A 20,081-nucleotide genomic window follows, 5' to 3' on the forward strand; every position below is an offset into this window, starting at 1 on the left:
TTTAACCCCTAGCACAGAAATGCGAAGTAAGATCAGATAAAAAAAAAAGCCGCAGGAAAAATAAATGGACACTTCAGGCGAGCGTCACCATATTTCAACAGCCTCAGATCTCGCCAGTTAAAGGACAAGCTCGTCAATTTCAATCCCTTTTGTCAGTTTCACCCCCGGGTTAATTTTATTGTTCTAACGCAGCTAGAATGGGGGTAACTTTTGAAGTGGGGTGGGGAGAGGAAGGAGATCGCGTGTTAGTAGTTATAAACTAACCTAAACTAAATGTAGAACATTTAATCTCGCAATCAAACTTTGCTGTACAGAGGTAGTTCCATACTATGCATTGAGGACATTATGTACAATAGTTTGTTATGATCAAGGCCTCCGTTTACCAATATTCAAATTAAGAAAATAGGGAATAAAACAGTGAGAGCCTTCGATTCAAAGCCATAAATTATAATTTAATACCAAGAACAATTTACAACAAAAACGCTGTATACAATAGCTAACACAAACAGGAGTCTGGCGTAGTAACTCCATACACATATTACTTGCAATAAAAAAAACATCTGAAAAGGCTCGATCTATAAGTTAGAACAGCGTAGCAATACCCTGAAGTAAAAAAAAACGTGGGTCAGCTGCAAAGTGTTAATAATCACAACCATACATCATTTCTGGTCCAGATCTGTCTCTACAACAGGTAAAGATCACTGTTCCATCAACTATACAAAATGATTCTTTTTTGTGTGCGACCACAACATGATGTAGTATGTGGCTGGATAGCCACACACACAAAAAAAGTTTTTTTTTGTCTTTTTTTTTGTAAAAGGGACAAAATGTAAGTTTTCACACTGCAGTGTAGGTAGCAGCACTACCAGAAAAGCTTGGAACAAATGGCTTGGCCAACTCAAACCAGCTCGCTCTGTTTTTTTTGTGTTTTGTTTTTAATACAAGGGTATATGGGAGCACTGAAGGCAAACAATCGCCAAAATGTATATCTTCTATACAATCCAACATTTACATGTATGTAACAAATGTAAAATGTGTTAGCGACCTGTGGCCATGCTCTCACAGTCTATTCCCATATATAAAAAATCAAATGAATTTATATTTATATACATTAAATCAGGCTCACTTATAGTGCTACACATCAAACGTCAGTCACATCATCCTCAGTTTGAAGAACTTTCAATAACAAAAATTGGCAACCACATTTTTCCAGACATACTTTTTGAATAAATCTCATTTAATATATTTTATTTACAATCAACACTGTTCCTAGTAGCAATTGCTTGTTTAAGTGTGTTCTGTGCGTGAACTTTAGACACAATAAGCTTCAAAACAAAAAACTTGACCATTAAAACACATAATGATCCATGCTTCCTAACACCTGTCTAATGTACATTGGTTGCACAGGCACTTAAGTTAGAACTAAATAAGGGTCGGTGGTCAAAATCCCTATGGCATTTTGAATTTAAAAGGGGATGAGAACGGCGTCTCATGTTGGGGTCGTTCGACTGCATCTTTAAGGTGTCACTGCTAAACCCCAAAAGCAAGGTGCAGCATGAGTCCAACGGTTTATCCTTTCATTGAAAGAGCATATGGTTTGCCCACTACTACAGACAGTGGTAGTAAACTATACAGGTATATTGAGTAAATAAGACAAATAATCCACGAATTGTAATGACTCCAGCAAACTGCGATGTTTGACCATTGTAATGAGTATTTTTTTTCCTTGGGTGAACATACAGTTGTAACAGCGAAAAAGTTCCACATATCAAATAATATTATAATCTCCGAACACTCCTTTTTCTTGAATATAACACACAGGACTGACCAAACAATCCAATCATAACTCTTACAGTACAGAAATGTTGCACTTCTCAAAAAAAACCTTTCAGCTTGTACACACGACTGTAAACTCTAGATACTTAATTAACCACATGTCAAATAGTAAGTGCCGACATAGAGTTGCATGCTGAATCCAAGAAAAGAAACTGTGGCGTTACTTTTCCTTTAAAAGGACAACGGGTTGAAAATTGTTACAAATGTATCGGAAATATACAAACAGGCGCTCTTTCTGGAGGCTGGTCGGACTCTATACTGCAATAGGGACTAAATGGAGCCATATTTAGATCACTAAAATTTCCTTAAATTTAATGAAACAAAATTGTACTGTGTCTTGGACACATAAAAGATTTCTGCTTTAGAAATATACGAACAATGTAGTCCTCCCCCCGCCCCCTCCACATGTCAATATTAACGAGTTTTCAACAATGGATTTTTAAATTACAAGTGTGTATCATTTCATATAGGTCTGCCGTCCCTTTCCCCCAAATTAAACGTCTTATGAGTTAACACTATAAGTGCGTTTCCAGCATTAAGTTTCAATCCTGTCAATAAAACCTTTCGTCTAACGTTTTAGTGGATTCAGTTTTAATTCTTGCAGAACATATTTACGTGATACACCGTATCTGATAAGAAGCAATGGTTATATCAAAATCATTAGTAGAGAATCACAGAGGAGACTGGTTTGAAACCAGGAAAAGTACAAAACAGCTATAGATACATAGACACAGGACAATTTATAATAATTTGGAAAATGTTACTTTCTTTCCTCCAAATTTTGAAATTCGTGTTTAAATGCACTTATCTTTATATCGATATTTCTCAAAAGTTTACAAAATAAACCAAAATAAAAGACTAATTTCCTTTTGTTACAAAAATGATAAGTAGCAAGTTGTTCTGAACGACACAGGAGAGTTTTTGAATGCGTTTTTTTTCTAAGTTCGTGTACAGTCATTGAAATCCACAGTCCTTTTTTCTTCCCTCTCTTCATTTTTTGTGTCACATAGGTAAACTTGTAACAGCCTTTTATTTCCTCCCAATACAGAAGGAATTTGCTAAATAATGTCACTTGCATTTTTCCTCCCCTTTCTATTTATTGAATCGACATGTAAGGCCAGTTGAAGCTGCTCCCGGATAGCAACATATCACGGATCAGGGTTTCTATTGGGGTTTTACCTACCAAACGGACGAAGAATAATTGCTCGATGACAGAAGATGAGACGGTGCGAAGAGAAGGGAGACGAAGTAAAAGCTTCCCAAAGCGGGTCGGTTGATTCGGATACTGGCTGCGAACATACTCCTCCAGAGCACATTGCGATTTCTCCTGTAAGCTTTCTATATGGGCCACATCAGACAAGCCACAAGCATCTTCATTGAGGAAATGGGGCACAAAGAAAAGAGTGAGAAAAGAAATATATTAGAAAAAAAGTGTAGGATTAAATAAATTACACCCATACTTGCATAAGACCTTTAATTAGAGAGCATAGGTTATGACCTGACCTAGCCATTGCATCTTGCAATGCTCTAAACCCAGCCCAACAGACGCATATTATTATAGGCATCAAAGCAAAACACAAAGCACAGATACAGCAACCATTCACAACCACATTTTACATAATACTTTTGAGTTTTCTAAACTTAAACCAGATTTGGACCATCTCCGGCAAGGAGCGTTATGCATCTATGCGTATATCTTTTTCTCCCAATAGCGTGTAACACCAAAGTGCTCAAAAAACAAGTGAGTTTGCTTCACTGCACACAAGGCCTGACATTTTACAAATAGTAATAAATTAACTGCTATGGTAATGTCATCGATTGCTCTTGGTTGAGTAGGATCAAGTAGACTGAACAAACAAAATAAAACCGCACAACATTTAAAAGTATTTCCAAGTCGGTTAGTAATTCAAGTATTAAAAAAAGACTAAGAAAAATACTACTTCATAAAAACTGGCATGTGATAACTTAAAGCAAACACACAACACGTCACCCCCACTTAAACTCAATCGCCCGGAATTTTCCCACTAACAAAATGTTCGCTTCTAATTTGATGAGTGTTTTTTTTTATTTTTTTGAAAAAGGACGTGATGGAAAAGCATCTCCTTTTTTAATGTGTGAAGTAATAATATAGAAAAGGAAGCTTGGGTCACGACCTAAGCATTGGAAGGGGTCCAGGGAGTCCTCTGGATACCGAGATCACCCTAAGACAACAAGGAAAGGATTGTGAACCGTTTTCCCACATAAACTGAAAATTTCTGTTTCCTGATATCAACCCCTGAAAGCCTTATACTCAGCCCAGGCAAATGATTGCGCTACTGTTGCAACTTAAATGCAGCAATTCTGCACACAATGTGAGGGACATTCGACTGAGCGTATAATGTTTGTAAACTGACAAAATATAGCTATATTTTAATCGCTCCCAGATTTGTACTTGCCCCTAGTTTTATATAAATATTGTGATAGGTACGTAAAATGTGCAGTAACTGCCTTTGAGAAAATCATCACTGGTGGATAAATGTATTTTTCAATAAATATTTTCATCATATTTTAAAACTGACATTGTACTAAAATATAAAAGCTTTCTCGCCCCGTCTATTTTAATATAGAGGTTATGGAAAGGATACATGACATTACATTTAGATGAGAGAGCTCAGTATACGACTGCATGCTCATTCAGATCTGATATCATGGCTGTTCTGATTACAGATCAGCCATATTCTGGAATGAATATCTGCCTACCTGAAGTGAAGAGAACGATAGCCTTTAAGCAGCTGTACTCTGCCGAGTCGACATGCAAAGCTTTGAGTTTCTCGACCTGCTCCTGGAAGATCCTTATGTGATCCATGAAAGCAACGACCCTGTCTGCAGACATAGGGGACGCGTGCAGCCCAGCGGCGGCTAAGAGAGGAGCCACATGAAGAGGCATGGAGCACTGGGCAGCGTTCAGAACAAACAACTCACTCCAGGTCAGCCTCAGCAGGGCTACCTGGTCCGTGATCTGCAGATCCGGGAAGAAAGGAATATTCCTCGCCCATTCCACGGCGCTGAAGAGCAGCCGAGCAGCCAGTTCACAAATGTTCTCAATGCCCATGATATTGTTCGGTTGCATGCACTGACTGCCGTAGCGGGAGGTCGGGTAGGGCTCGGCCCGCAGTAACAGGGAGATATATCCCGATAAATAGGAATGGCAGTTGAGTGGATCTCCGTTTGTCAAGGCGAACTGGCCTGGAGTCGGTTGTGTAGGTGGCATTCTTCCCCTTTGGACTGCTGCAGTGCGAAAAGAATAGACTACAGATATTGAAACCTGAATCTTACCACATTTTCAGACAGTTTGCATACAATACACACCCCTAACCATTTACAAACAACAAAAGCTGGTGCATACACTATAATTTTTGTTTTAATTCCCACCGACTGTACAACATGTTTTAAAGCTAGATTGCATATTTTAAGCCGAGAACTGCTATGCTATTTTACTATGTCATTTTCCTAAAACATGCAAAAATTGATTATTTTACAACAATGGCTGATTTATTTTCCTAGCTGAACTTTACTCTGCAAACTGTTCCAACTTGCACCGTGCATTCTCAACACCCTCCCCTCTTTTCTTGAGAAGTTTCATGTGTAGCATAACAGATTTTTCAAATTAGATTGCAATCAAAGCACGCTTTCTACGGTTAGCCTCATCTGACTATTTTCAAACACACACACACATACACATACACACAAGCTCTCTCTCTCTCAAACACATACACACAGACAGTGACATCAAGGAAAAAAAAACACTTCTAAGACTTCCTCGAACCAAGTACCCTGCGAAGTACAGAGAGGTGAAAGCAATTGATTTCAACTAGTATTCAACAACACAGAGCAACTTTATAGAATGGAATTGAGAGGTTTTGCTGCTGGGTGGGGTGGGGTGGAGTGGGGGTGTTGGGAAGTAAGGGGCTGGCTATGGTAGCTCAAACATTTTAAATAAATGAATTCTCAATACCTTCCCGTCTCATGCCGACTTTGAGGCATTTTTTCAGGCGACAGTACTGACACTGATTGCGGTGGTGTTGGTCTATGGGGCAGTTCCTGTTGGCACGACATGTGTACGTCAAGTTTCTGCGCACACTTCTCTTAAAGAAACTCTTACAACCCTCGCAGGTGAACTGGCCGTAATGCTTGCCGCTCGATTTGTCTCCGCACACCACACACTCGATATGCTGCTGCTGCTTCTCGCCTTGTTGCTGGCTCTGTTGGTTGGGCTGGGCCGGGGTTCCCGGGGCTCCCGGCTGGCCTGGGGTCTGCGGGGTAAGGGGTGCTCCAGAAGGCGGTTGCGGTCCTTGCTGAGGAGGGGGTGGCTGTGTGCCCTGCGCTCCGGCCACGTCGTCCTGCGGGTCTCGCCACGTACTGACTACCATTGCCATATCTCGGGCAGAGTGTTATCAGACAAAAAAAATGTCTTGTCTTTTGAATCGGCAGATGAGGTGGTGTTGTGGGGGGGGGGGGGGGGTTGGGTTGGGGAAAGAATGAAGAAAGAAGAGTCGATTAGCTGACAACAACGGAAAAAAAAGAGGGAGGGAGAGAGAGAGAGAGAGAGAGAGAGAAAGAGAGAGAGAGAGTAGCAGTTCAAACCCGATCGGCAGAGAAGAAGCGAATGTCGGGGGGCCAGGACCAGGGAAGCACGCAGTCAGCCATTCAGGAAACCCATAAAAAAAGGACGAGGGGGGATGAAAGGTTAAAGATTAAAAAACAAAAAGAGAGAGAGAATCGACTCTTGAAGGCAGATGTACGATCCGGAGTAGAAGTGCCCGAACATCAACTGATCATAAATTCTCCGCCGTACTGGTAGAACTGCACACACATACACGCGAAGAGAGTCAGCAACTCGCCAGCAAAAAGAGAGAGAGAGAGAGAGACTACAAAAAAAAGGAGTCGACGTCGTGGAAAAAAAAAGGAGCTATAGAACCTCTCTCATGCGAGAGGAGGCAAAATAAGGGAAGAGAGAGAGAATCAAACTGATCAAATATGCAAAAGGGGGTTGGAAGTGAATCCGATTTGAACGAGCGGGCTTGCGGAGTAATTTTTCTGAAAGGGGAAATCTGCGCGGATGGCTGTATATAGTGAACTTTGACACGACTATTGAAACTGACACGTTTCTATGGAGATGCTTTCCTTATATGGCGCTGCCGAGTGACGGAGCCAAGCGGCGGCTGCTGGCGACTGACAATCAAAGGCGACTGGTCAGAGCTTTAGGTTCGAGGGGCTGGGACATCTGGCCCGCCCCCTGCACCGCATTGGATAGGCACCTTACTTATTATCAGGCACGTCCTGGCCGGCAACAAATTTACATTACATCCATGCGCAGAGGTCTACTTCGAAAAAATAAGTTTTTTATTTCTTACACCCACCTCCCTCTCCTAACCAGACCCCCCACCCACACACACACACACACAAACACACACACACACACGCACAAATACACCCAAATTTTCTTTTTTAAAACTGCAAAGAATTGGGTAGCAGATAGAATGAAGCGTTTTAAACGTGACTATCACAGATTAACATATAGAGATTAAATAATCTTAGAAAATTATACAAAAAAGGCTCAGGAATGCAGCAATATTGAACAAACCCAATTCAGATTAACGCTAAACACATTCTTTATTTGAGGTGAAATCTTGCACTATGAAAATTTTACATGACATCAATAAAGAATCCACGGTAAAGCTTGCAAGGCTATAGCTATATTGCATATTGTTGTTCTATACCATACATATATGTAATTTTCTACGTTTCTGCACCAAGCAAATTTCTGGACCCCAATGCACTATTAAAACCGGAAAACCCATACTATTCACAAGCCAGCTTGGGACAAAAAAGTTAATATTGAAGATGCAACATTAGCGGCGATAAATTTCCAATGATTGAGACATCCTAACGGGAGCTGTTAGAAGTGTGACGGGGATTATTCGGGGTTTTATGGAAGTATCCAAATGAAATTAAGGATTGCTCTGTCAGAAATCAGCTATGAAGAATAATTGTCCCTTTACATTGCAGAAGGTGTGTAGCCTGAAAAAAAACAAGAATGCTCGAGAGGGTCTTATTCATCTGATGAACCATTATTAATACGGATAACTATCACGTTTACTTTGAAATACTTAAAAGTGAAACGAGCTTTGAAGTGTGCAGGTACTTAGTGAGATACATAGAGACGTATAGAGATGCATACAGATTATTAAATAATTTAGAATTAAAATACCCAAAACTCTGCGGACGAGCGGCGAATCTTTGGAGCGGAGCTGCCCCGATTCCACTTTCTCTCCCTGCCCCTGTGTAGTAATGGATTCGAATTTCCAGTGTCTTCATTTTGGAAGAAAGACAACTCTATTTATACCCTATTATATTTAGTGGTCATTTCTGTTGCATAGGGTTAGACTATTGGCAGCGCTACCAGCATTATCTAAGAAATTGATGATTCAACAGAACAAAATTGGCAAATGTTATGTTCGCGAGTAGCATATAAACTCAGGTAAACTTCAATGGTTTTGGAGGATCGAGCTGCATTGTAGTTTATATTTAATTGTAGTAATGAATAACGTGCGAAAATACCTCTGCTAAATAAATGCATGCAATTGTATGGACAGAAAAATAACGAGAAATATGTTATTGTAGGAAATTGCCATGTGTGAGATTCATCTGGCGCTGGGCTCCAAGTGCGCATTTCAGTGTTTAACATGCTATGTACAGTTACGTACGCATTTTAGAAGGAATCCTGTATATTTGACAAGAAAGCCTTGAAAATTCAAAGTACGTGTTACTGATAATGTTCAAACATTTCCGTGCTAAAACAACCCTTGCATGGTTCCCCAGCTAATGTATAAAATGTGAAATTAGGGACACGTTGCATTAAACAGGTGTTCCATCAGAGGTGCAATGGCTAGTAGCCTAAATACCGTTACTTGAAAGGAATTATTTCCCTCTCTGCCGTGTCGACTTTCTTTCAAAAACCTACTTGAACGCATGTACTAATTGGGACCAACCTCTTCGCAATGTGCTTACAATTCAATAAAGTGATTAAAAAGTATAACCCACGATGGTCTAGTTACTTGAGAGTAAACAAATTCAATTTCGTCTTGATGCTCACTTGACAAAGCAATCACAGAGGAACCACACTCACACATCAGCAAAGACTGGTCAAAATCTTCAGCACAGCAGCTACAGCAATATGTTATAATCTGGAAATTGCATGCATCTTTTCAAACTTAACTGTTTATAAAAGACCAGACAAAAGACCAGAATGAAGTATTGGCATTCAACAGTCTAAAATGCAACATGCAGTTAATTTTGTGAAATGTGAAGTGAATGTCTTTTGTTATTAATTAAACCACTGTGCCATGATATCAATTTTATCAGATGAATGGTGATTCCTGCTAATAACCTTTCTCGAGAAAAGTTTGGATTTATTATCAGTGAATGTAACCCTGTTTACTTCATTATAAGTGGATAAGTTGCGCTTTGTAATCATTTCCAAAGTTACTTTGGTTTACTGTGAAACAAAACATATTAGTTAGAAACAGTCACCCTCAATTGAATGCTTTCTAAAGGGTTGCGCGAAAATATACTTTTTTTAAAAATTGAATCTTGCAGTGGGCACAAACCATGGCATGGTCAGGGAAACTATTTATAACAGGGACTGGATGCCACTTACTTCCCAGTTGTTCCCTGATAACCAAATAGGTCTATTGAATTTGTGGTCTCTGTGAATTTGCCCTGTTTTTTCTCTCTCTCCCCGTCACTTCTCCTCCCCCAACACTACATTACAACACAATAAATGGGAAAAGTGATTCCCATTGTGTTCCGGTGATCTCAAAGTCATTGCAGTTTTTAAGCGGTGACTTGTGGCACTTTGATAACCGCCGGGAGCTGTCAGTGAAGCGGGCTTCTGAAAAATTTACAGTGCTAAATCGCAGCATATGCTGGAGAATTTGTCAAAATCTTGTACAGTATCTGGCTGCCACCTAGCGTACGGAGTGTCGCTGTAGAACTCCAGAGGAGAAAAGCCATTCAAAGGGAGCGCGGCGCCTGCTCGCTCACAACGCGTTTTTATACACCACCGCCCCCCCGCCAACAAAAAAAAACTTCTGCACTTTTAATGTGATTAATTCTTTAGGATTTTTGCTGTAATTGACTCGGACGTTGCCGAGCGGGACTGCTGATCTCCGTCGCTTGGTGTTTCTTCCCCCCCTAGATCTGCCTGGCCACTGGCTTGACTTAGATGACTGGGCATGTGTCTTATTTCTAAAACAACCGATTGGTAACAGATTCGCTTTTATTCCCACCTACTCCCCCCACCTCCCCAAAAAAGCGGCTTCTTCTAACGCAGCAAAGGCAAATCGAAGCCGGGTGCTTCATTTCCCAATAAGCAAACATACTCTTTAAAAAAAACCCCAAATCATCAGCCGCTTCCGAGGATCTAGGTAAAAGCGGTGAGTACCAATTTATTGTGAAATTACAAAAAAAAAGAACTGTTGATTGTAAACACGGCTATTTTCTCTCGAGACGATTCGGTGATTTATATTTTTAAGAAGAAAGTTTTAAATATGAACTCGTGTCGTGAATCAAAGCACTATTACACAACAGTTTAACCACGAACTAAAATGTAACTAAAATCCAGTTCATTGAAACGCAGGACAAAGATCCTTTGGGTTCCAATGCTTACAACGGGCCACATCTTGAGGGGGGAAAAATCGAAGTGCCTTTTAATTCTAAGTTGTCGAGATTTGTCATATTTCTGGTCGTAATATTGTCTATCCACATTATTGCATAGCGGGTGAGAGATAGCGATACGCTCCGCGGTACGGAAGTCCGGGGCTGATCGCTATTAACTTAGCAGGCAATGAACGCAACAATCCGGCAGTTTATTATCAAGAAAAATCCAAACATAGAGAGAGATTTTTTTAAAAGCACGAGCCTGATTTAATGTCCTTTAAAAAAACAAATCTAACATTAATTAAAGCAAAAAATCCCTAATTGTCTTAACGGATATTAAATATCCTCAGAATTAGATCATGTGTTGAAATTCAAAACCTGCCTGATGTTAAAATAACAGAAATGGATTAACACATATGTGTTTAAGAACGATCGTGTATTGACTAAGAAAAAAAAACACCTTCCCTCCCCTAAATAAAATACATATTTATTTTAAGAAAACATACCAAACATCATCGCTTGCAATTGTCTTTGTTCACTGTCCGAAATTATTTGCGTCGCGATGGGTTCGAGTCTCCTCTGGACACAGGAAGTTGTGAATCTTGGCGGAACTGAGTTGGAAACTACTGAGTGAGATGAATCTCTTTTTTTCTGGCAGGTGAACTAAAGGAGGGCCTCGTCTCCTCCTCACCTGATCTATTTGTCTATTGAAGAGAATCATTCATTTCATCGGCCGTCATCTGTTTGCGCGACCGATAGTGTAAACTGATAGAAGGCTATGCCTTTGGCGAGAAGCGAGAGGCTTTACATAAATATTCAGAAAGCGGGGAAGCACTTTCGATTTGCCATTTCAACTTTCGCCCAATCTTTTGGTGCACTTTCAGGGAGTCCCGCGGCCGCTGGAGCTGCTGGAAGTCTAGCGGAATGCGAGCCGCGTTACCTAAACAACACTCCCCCACCACCAGAACCAAAGACACCCCCCCATCCTCTCACCCTGCCCTGTCCTGGGCAATTTTCGCCCCCTTTGCTGTGATCAGTTCCACAGCTTTTTACTACAATTCCCAATCAATCTTTCGCATTAGAAAACTAAACGTGCACGAAACAGTTCAAATCGTAAGCTGATCACAGTCACTTTAACGCTCAGTTAGAACTAGAGAGAGATTGCAACCCTTTTTACCACCTCCGCCCTCCCAAATGGTAGCTGAATTGATTTGGTAACAGGAGTTTAGAGAACTTTTGTTCGGTCAAAATAAATCTGGTTTCAGTACATTCCTTCTATAAAGTTGTTTGAGCCTCGGAATACAAAAGGTAATGATTTGCCCCAATATTTAAACGCCCCCATCCCTCACCCCTTCCTCCTTCACAGCCTCAGTCCTTACCCCATCAACGCTCCTGTGGAAGAGCAAAGATTACTTTGAGGTTTTGAGGTGAATTGTTGACATAGAATGCGGTTTGTGCCCGGTGTAAAATTATCTGCGCGTTTTCGAAAGGCTATCTGTGGCTGAAGGAGAATCTCCCAGCCTCAGGCCTTTGTCTTGGCAGAGTGGAGAGGGGATTGTGTGTGAATCGTGTGAAAAGGACGGCCAGGGTCGCTGCAGATCGATTTTTATTTGTCCCCTCTGTCTTTTCGGATCAGTGCCCTTCAATGGACACATAGGCGCTCTTTCAAGAGAAAAATCTTGTGCAACATTTCTGGCCTGATTGCAGCTAAATACTGCTCACCCTCCGGTTTCTGGGCTAGGAATCTACCGCAATTAAATCATTAAGTACATGTGCACTTCCAAATCTTGCCAGTATTAGCCGCTCCACTACGTTTCCATACAGCCATTTCTAATGACACAAAAGATATGAGAGCCTAAACGTGAAATGGATATTTCTACTGGCCTTACATATACACTTACACAAACAAAATACACCGCTTATCCAGAGGCGATTTCTTGATGCTTTTGTGTTTTAGAAAAAAAAAGCAAATCTGCAAGTAAAATGGCTAAACGAGGGAAACCAATTTAAAAATCTTTGAACATACCTATATCATGGTGTATTTTCAATTGTTGAGGATGCTGAATTAACTGGAGGTGTTTCAGGTGTCTAATGCGTGCAGCCTAACCTCAGCTAGATATCCATTTTGTTTCATATTTCTCAAAAGGCACGAGGTGGGTCAGTTGTCGGGAAGCTAACTCACAAGCGAAGTAATTTCTGCGCAAAGCTGATTTTCTGCAATTGGAGATGGGGATACTAGTGGTGGTGGGAACAGATTCCTTTTGGCTTCACAGGTTTTATTATTATCTTGAGAAATACATTTTAAAGTAGACAATGGTTGCATCCAGTGGTGTATGCTTAAAGTGAAAGCATGTAACATGATGGCCTAATTGAGCAGAAATAGTAGGAACGTAAGGATCAAACATAATGCAACACTCTAGCCTCGCCAATATAAAACTTGACATTGCAGCATTACGTTTCAAAATGAAACGTCTCCTTGATTTCTAAGTTCTCTTTTAGCAAGCGTTCCCACTCAAATAATCACTGTGTACAAACTGCGGTGCATCTGCCGGCTTCAAAACCGAAAAAAAATCTAAGAAATAACTGCGTTAACAAGACGAAATGTATCTTATTGTGGAAGACAAGCACGACTCATTGAGTGGCGGAGATATTGTCTTTTTGAATGCACGGCATTGCAAAACAAAAAAAAATCAGGTTAACATTAATTCTTCTGTGTTGTACGACGATTATGTACAGTCTGGCCGTAATAAAATTCAACCAGTTTCATGAATGGAAAGTTGCTGATAACGAGACATGTAGCTTATTAAGAATCGTGTCGCATTAAATGGATACTGGGCGTGACTCCGAGGTTGAGTCAAGAAGAAACTGAGCTTAACAGAAGAGGAGTCAGAATAAACCGGGAAAGGGCTAGAAAAGATTCAACATGGAGACAGTAGTTGTCTACAAATTACAACACGCCGCCTATTGGGTCCTGTATCGATTGGGAGGGAAGCTGAAGATGTCACCAGGCCAAATATTTACTGATCACACACAAATAACACGGGCATATCGATTGGGTTTTCGTTGGTGAGCAGAGAGCAAAGGGGTAAATCATTGTGTGTAAAGAGAGAGGTTTTAAGGACATGTTTCAGGTGTGGGGAAACAGGAGGAAAAGAAGTGCGGAAATCGATAGACGCTGATTAGGAGGTGATTTCTGACAGTGGGAGAAAGTGTCATGTTGACGAATTTAAAAAGCAGGCTGTCAACTAAAATTATAGGAAAAAGAGGAGACGGAAATAATCGGTATGAAAGATGTTTGTATAAGTTTCAATCCACTAAATACAATTTGACTGAAGTATAAATACATTAAAGGAAAGTCTGGAAAGATACGGTCCATACACTCCCCCATATAAATATCGTATATCTATACATTCCAATGCATGTGCACACACATAATGCTAGGTGTCATAACATTGAGGCAAACAGATATACTTTGCAAAATAAATCCCTGCAGGATTCCGAAGCAAAGCTGCATGTTAACATTTTAAATAAATTAAGCTTCCGTCTATATTTAGCCGTAAAGCTGCATAGAAGCGAAAAGGCAAACCACATCCCGGGCTATCTGGGAAAGTCTAATTAGCGATTTGTAGAGTGTCATCTCCTGTTTTGCACTCCCTAGAGATAAACTGAGAGTTGCAGGTGGAGAGGATGGCGGTGCTAGAGTGGATGAGAGAGAAAAAGAGAGAAAAAGTGCGTTCACCCTCACCTTCCAGGAACCCAAGAAAATATCCCACGCTCCGAGCGCAGGACAGGGCCCCTTTGACCCCAGGGCTCACGTGCTGCCCTGATTAACCCATACCGGCCCAGGATCTAGAAAAGGTTAACCAGGCTAATGAACACGTAAAACAAATCGGATGGTGTCTGGAGGCGAGGCGGAAAGATGCAAAATAGACAAGAGTGCTGATAAGAACTCCCTGATGCTTTTCGTTTGCTAGAGAGTAGAGAATTAGAATTGTTCCCTTGTGATAAACTTCTCTAAGGTATGGTCTAATATAAAGTTATCAGAAAAGAAAAGGATTAAATGATTAGATTAGCTTCAAACCACATAGCGATCGGGGTAATCAGAATTTCAGAAACAGTTCACTCTGTTTAGGTTCTTGTAAAATTCTAGGTTAGTAATTATGATTTTTTTAAAAGTTGGCTATTTTTCTAAGAATTTCAACGCGACTTTCCAGATAGACTGTGCACAGATTATGTTACACAATCCGCACGTTTTGCGACCCAAGGCATAAATGATAATTGGCAACACGTGCAGGCTCCTTCATTCAAGTCCACATTGAACATCTTCTTTGGCCGATCAAACTTGCGACGCAGTTTACATCCAGTTACGTCGCACCACAAATGATGTTGAAAGGTAGCAAGGAGTTGCGATCGATACACACAGACCCAAGAAACAAACAATAAACAGAAGCTGCCAACAGGAGCTGACAGAAAGATGATTTGCGACGAAAAAAAGTGAAAGTTTGGTTAACAAACTGATGGACGTTAAGATATGCTCTCAATATAGAGTTAGAAACGGAGAGCTAATGTAAATGAATAAAGTAAATTGTGTGCTGAATGTTCCTGTTTGGGTAATGGGAACAAGCATGTTTATTTAGAGCTGCGAGAATTGACTTCTTTAAAAAGTGAAAACTACTTTTAAAAAAAACTTTGTATATAACTTTGGAAGCTCCGTCCAGACTGCTGCAGACACGATTTGTGTTACCGATGTAAACCAATTTGTCACTGTCCGCTTTAATTATTGGGGAAACGCCAGGGTTCAGCAGCCTTTCCACTTAATATATTGTTTAAGGGTTTCACTCGCTTGCCTGGATAGCCTTTCACCACATCACCCATCTCCTGATCTCGGCCGTCTCTCACGCAAAGTTTTCTGAGCCCAAGTTTGTTCTAAATGTGGGATCAACCTCAATGAAGCATTTATAGCAAATGTTAGACTATCCCCACGCCAACAACCCCACGCCCTCCAATCTCAACAAGACCATCGTTAATTCAGATACGAAATTAGCTTTCCGTCCCTCTCCCTCCTATTTATTAATCAATAGAAGTTCTCTTGTTTGCAACTGGTTCGTATTCATGTTTAAAATAACTGTCTTTTTTGGGTCATTTTAAATAATCATGTTTATTTTGTCATGTGCTCAAGGTACGGACATATACAACCGCTTATTCGCAATTCGTTTTTACCCATAATTGCCGGTTCTAGAACGGTGTCTTTTTTTTAAACTACAGTACCATATTGTTTATTCAAGGTATAGGAAGCATGCAGTGGCCCGTTTCACCTGCTGTCTGTCTTGTCTTTCTCTGTGAACAGTCAGATCAGAGCTCGTTTTAACTTTCATTAATCAGTGAGTTGGCTGCTGCTTCAACTTTCCGGTTTCTTGTATTGTTTTTACATTTCGTCCATGAACACTTTGTTGTTCATTTAAAGGTGCAGGTTACAGGCGCTTTCTCTACCCCCACTCTACCACCACCCCCCCCCCACCCCCTTCCCTTCTCTATCTGTCTCTGTGCCCTCAGGGCCAATCTGAGAACATGCAGCCAGTAGATTGCTTTCAGAGGCAGGCTCTGCGATGATGGATTGCCATGTCAATTTAACCGGCGAAGGATTAATTTGTTTCAATGATTTCTCTTTAGGCAGAACGCCAGCATTTTTCTATCTCTTCCTTTCCCCTTCTCTCTCCTCTTTACAACCAAAGTAGATGTAGTTTGTAAGGGTGATAATGGTAAGAGATAAGTTTGACTCGGCCGTGGCGTGACATTGCAATAGGGCTACACAGTGCTGTTCTATCTCCTTAAAATGACTGCTAGCTATCTGATCTTAACTTTACAATCACATTTATTATGTGGATGCTTGTTTATAACTCACCACCGAACAATTTCTGCGTGGTGTCTTTTTTGTTTAGCCCGACGCCATTTCAATGCCAAAAGCAAAAAAAAAGTCATTTTAAAGTTCTGCATAAAAGCATTGATGATCAACTTATTTCCGAAGAACTATTAAACCAGAGGGGAACGTGAACCTGACATTGTCTGTACACATAGGAACAATGCACTGATGCAGGCAAGTTTATCAAACCCCAAATAATGGCTTAGATGATCAGCTATCCTAAATGACTGGCTATTAGCAAGCTTCAATCCACAATCAACCTCCCCCTGGCGCCCCCACCCAACCATCCCATCCCGCCGCACATCCGTCCTTAATGCATGTAACTTGATTACTTGATTCCATCGTGCACAATTACTTGCTGAAATCTTGTTTCTTCCTAATTATTTCGGCTAATGAGTTGGTCTTCTCGTTTCTCTTAAACGGACGAGTTAATCAATAAGACTCCATAATGCACATAGACAAACGTTGTTTCTATATTTCTGTAACGTCCTGCACATCGAGCGGCCTAGACTGAAGATCTCACACCCTCCCACCACCCCGCCCCCCAATTCTTATTTACATTACCGGTGAATATTTAAGGCATTAAAGTATTGATCAATTCGGATGAAAATAGGTTAGTTATTCGATTTTACTTGTACTGTCACGAGCACTGCACAGGCAGAGTGTTTTAGGCTGGAAGCTCCCTTCTGTTCTTCCAGATGACAGCGAGTTTTGAGAAGATTTGTAGCTCAGATTGAGGTTCTGGATGTGAGTTTGCTCGCTGAGGTGGAAGGTAGTTTTCGGACGTTTCGTCACCATTCTAGGTAACATCATCAGTGAGCCTCCGATGAAGCGCTGGTGTTATGTCCCGCTTTCTATTTATCTGTTTAGGTTTTTGTTTAGACATGACCAACCCAAGGAAACCTAAACAGATAAATAGAAAGCGGGACATAACACCAGCGCTTCGTCGGAGGCTCACTGATGATGTTACCTAGAATGGTGACGAAACGTCCGAAAACTAACCTTCCAGCTCAGCAAGCAAACTCACATCCACTTCCAGATGACAATTTATATGTTACTGGATCACATGGCGCAAATAACTGTAGACTCCCATCGAAAACTTGGTGAAGAAGATTAATAGGACTCGTCAGAGCTATGAAAGCACAGCTTTGCAGCAAATTTATGCTCCAGGAAGATAAATTGCTGATGAAGATTTTAGTTATCAAACATCTCCAGGCCTCGATGACTAAATTTAATTAGTATTTTTTTTCTCTCCAAAATTTGAAATTATGTAGTGCACAAATCAACTTCGTAGGATCATTAAAGCATTTCAAACGGAGCTCCTTTTGACTTTTTTTGGGGGCCAGCCTAGCATTTTTGTCTAATGGATGAACAGCCTCCCCCTTCTGCGTTACATTATTTGAAATATCATGCTGACCCCTTAATTTTAAGCAGACATTATTCAAATCACTGATTTATGATCAATAGCAACCGACAGAAATGTGTGTGTTATTTAAGTACCTCCTTCTCTAGTGATAGAAATGGCTGTAAGGAGAAAGTGTAGCATATCCTTCATGCCAAGGAGTTTAGTGGTCACAATAGAAGCCGCGCGGTAAACTGCGTAATAGAATAATAATTTCGTATATGCATTGTCAGATCCCCTGTTCTCCAAACATTGGCTGCCAACTTAACGCACATATCCTCCATCACCAGCTTTTCACCAGAGTACCTGTTTCAGAAGTCCCAAGTTAGGTGAAAATTTTAATATCGTCTGGCAATTAGAATCTCCAGAGACTAACATCTGAAGTTTGACTGGGGGCTGGACGCAAACCACTTGGAGAAAATATGCCTTGGGGAGTGAGAAATAAAAATCCCTTTAATGTAGTTGTGTTATGAATCTAGTGAACAGTATGGAGAATCCCTGACAGCTAGTGAATTAGGGTCTGAGCTCCATTACAATGTGCTGCGTACAAATACGTCTGCTCGTCCCTCCAACTTTGCAGCTATTGACTTAGCAAGTGAACAGAACAGGCGAGAAAACATATAGTTACAATTTGGCACATCATTTCATCCGGAAACATTTTGGGACCTTTCGCATTTGGCGATTGGGCACAAATTATTACATCTCATCTGTTTGGATTAGTGATTAAAATTGGAAATGATGAAACATTGGAACTTTATTCATTTATATAAAGCTTTGAGAAATGGTGAGAGTTTGGCACGGAGTGTGTTAGAATAGAAAATAGGTCACTTCACAGTACGCGTATACATTACACACGAATCTGGGAATTCATTGCGAAATGCATATTGAACGCAGCACTTTTCAAATATATTTACTTAAATATCATTTTGACGATGCTTCATTTAAACCTGGCACATACATGCGTTTGTTTTTTGCCAATTAGTTCGTGGCTTCATTATGGAAAACACTGGAAAGAAGCGAATTCATCTGACACTAGTGGAGTACGTTTTACTTTATTAAAATATTAGAAGTTGGTAACTCACCCTTTCCAGAGCAGGCTCACTTCGCGGAAAGCAACATCCGACCAAATCATTTGAACATCCCATGTACTTTTTCTTCTTTTGAAATGAAATTGCAAAATGCTGCCAGAAGAAATTAAAATAGCAATTCCATAATTTACAACTATCAATGTGAAACTTTTTAAATAACTTCCTCAACCAAGTTAAAAGATCACGATCCTCAATGTTGCGCGACATTCGGACCGCTCCTGTGACTAATAACAAGTTTTAACGCGGAGGAAGATGCATTATCGTTGGTGTTTGTAAAGATAATTTGCCAGTTATTATCACTTAAGATAGATACTTTAGAACAAAATAAAAGTGCGTTGGCTGTACGCTGTAAAATGTACTGTTAAATTGGAAGGATTCAATTGTTATATTTATATATATATTTCCACTTTTCAAGGTGCATGTTAACAGAGTTAAAACAAATTTGGTGTTTGAATACAAGCAGAAAACCCAAGAAAGTTGTTCCACAAGGATACTTACATAGCTTCATCATAACAAAAGTTACCTTTATCTTTACAGCTATCCTAGAATCCACCATTATGTGGTAAGCTGATGAAATGAGTTTTAAAATTAATTTTTGTTTAAATTTCTTTCCAGGATTGTGCATCCATTTCCCTGAAGAAGAGTAACAATCTGAAACTACACAGAGCATGGTTAAAATGCCAAGTGTATTTTCCTTGAAAAGCTACATTTTTAATTTAATTAATCAAATCTGATGGTAGTCTGATAATTTCAAAAACTGCATTGTGTATTTCATGAATTCAACAATTGACTTCCTGTCCCATCTCAGAGTCCCTGACCAGCTTGAGTCAATTTGGATGCAGTAATGAAATTGATCATATTGTGCAAACTGACCCATTTTCTCTCACAAAACATGACAGAATATCACACCTGTGAAATTTCTTTCCATTCTTATCTAGGCAAGGTATGTCAATGTCAATCTGTCATGAGATGCAGAAGATTCAATATGTTCTCTTAAATTGTTGAACTTCAGCTGGAAAATTTCACTCATGGAACCGTCTAATTATTATGCAATCATTTTATAGTTAAAAGATACCTACTGTAACTGCTATAACAATATGAAATTGGTTTAATGTGTCCCATTCCTCGTCTAAAT

The 20,081-nt window shown here is 40.2% G+C and overlaps 1 protein-coding gene and 1 long non-coding RNA gene across 6 annotated transcripts in view; one reads left to right on the plus strand and one right to left on the minus strand.

The window, feature by feature from the left end:
- Positions 1-431: 431 nt before the first annotated feature.
- On the minus strand, positions 432-12,084 carry LOC125467121 (COUP transcription factor 2). 5 transcript variants are annotated; one of them, XM_048562553.1, is made up of 4 exons: positions 11,043-11,391; positions 5,831-6,291; positions 4,576-5,124; positions 432-3,207 (listed from the first exon to the last, which is right to left on the minus strand). In XM_048562553.1, the coding sequence occupies exons 2-4, from the start codon at positions 6,249-6,251 to the stop codon at positions 2,933-2,935; spliced, it is 1,245 nt and encodes a 414-aa protein (XP_048418510.1). In that variant the 5' UTR covers positions 6,252-6,291; positions 11,043-11,391; the 3' UTR covers positions 432-2,932. The 5 variants fall into 5 exon arrangements, with proteins under 5 accessions (XP_048418510.1, XP_048418514.1, XP_048418512.1 ...); XM_048562557.2 differs by lacking the exons at positions 5,831-6,291; positions 11,043-11,391 and adding an exon at positions 11,916-12,084 and having other exon boundaries at positions 4,576-5,103; XM_048562555.2 differs by lacking the exon at positions 5,831-6,291 and having other exon boundaries at positions 4,576-5,103; positions 11,043-11,368.
- LOC125467122 (uncharacterized) overlaps positions 9,722-20,081 on the plus strand; it is a 125,482-nt gene continuing 115,122 nt past the window's right edge. Inside the window, exon 1 of the long non-coding RNA XR_007250579.2 lies at positions 9,722-10,313. This is a non-coding gene — a long non-coding RNA (uncharacterized LOC125467122). The remainder of the gene's footprint in view (positions 10,314-20,081) is intronic.

This window comes from Stegostoma tigrinum, chromosome 33 (genome assembly GCF_030684315.1).
Source record: "Stegostoma tigrinum isolate sSteTig4 chromosome 33, sSteTig4.hap1, whole genome shotgun sequence".
Lineage (NCBI taxonomy): Eukaryota > Metazoa > Chordata > Chondrichthyes > Orectolobiformes > Stegostomatidae > Stegostoma > Stegostoma tigrinum.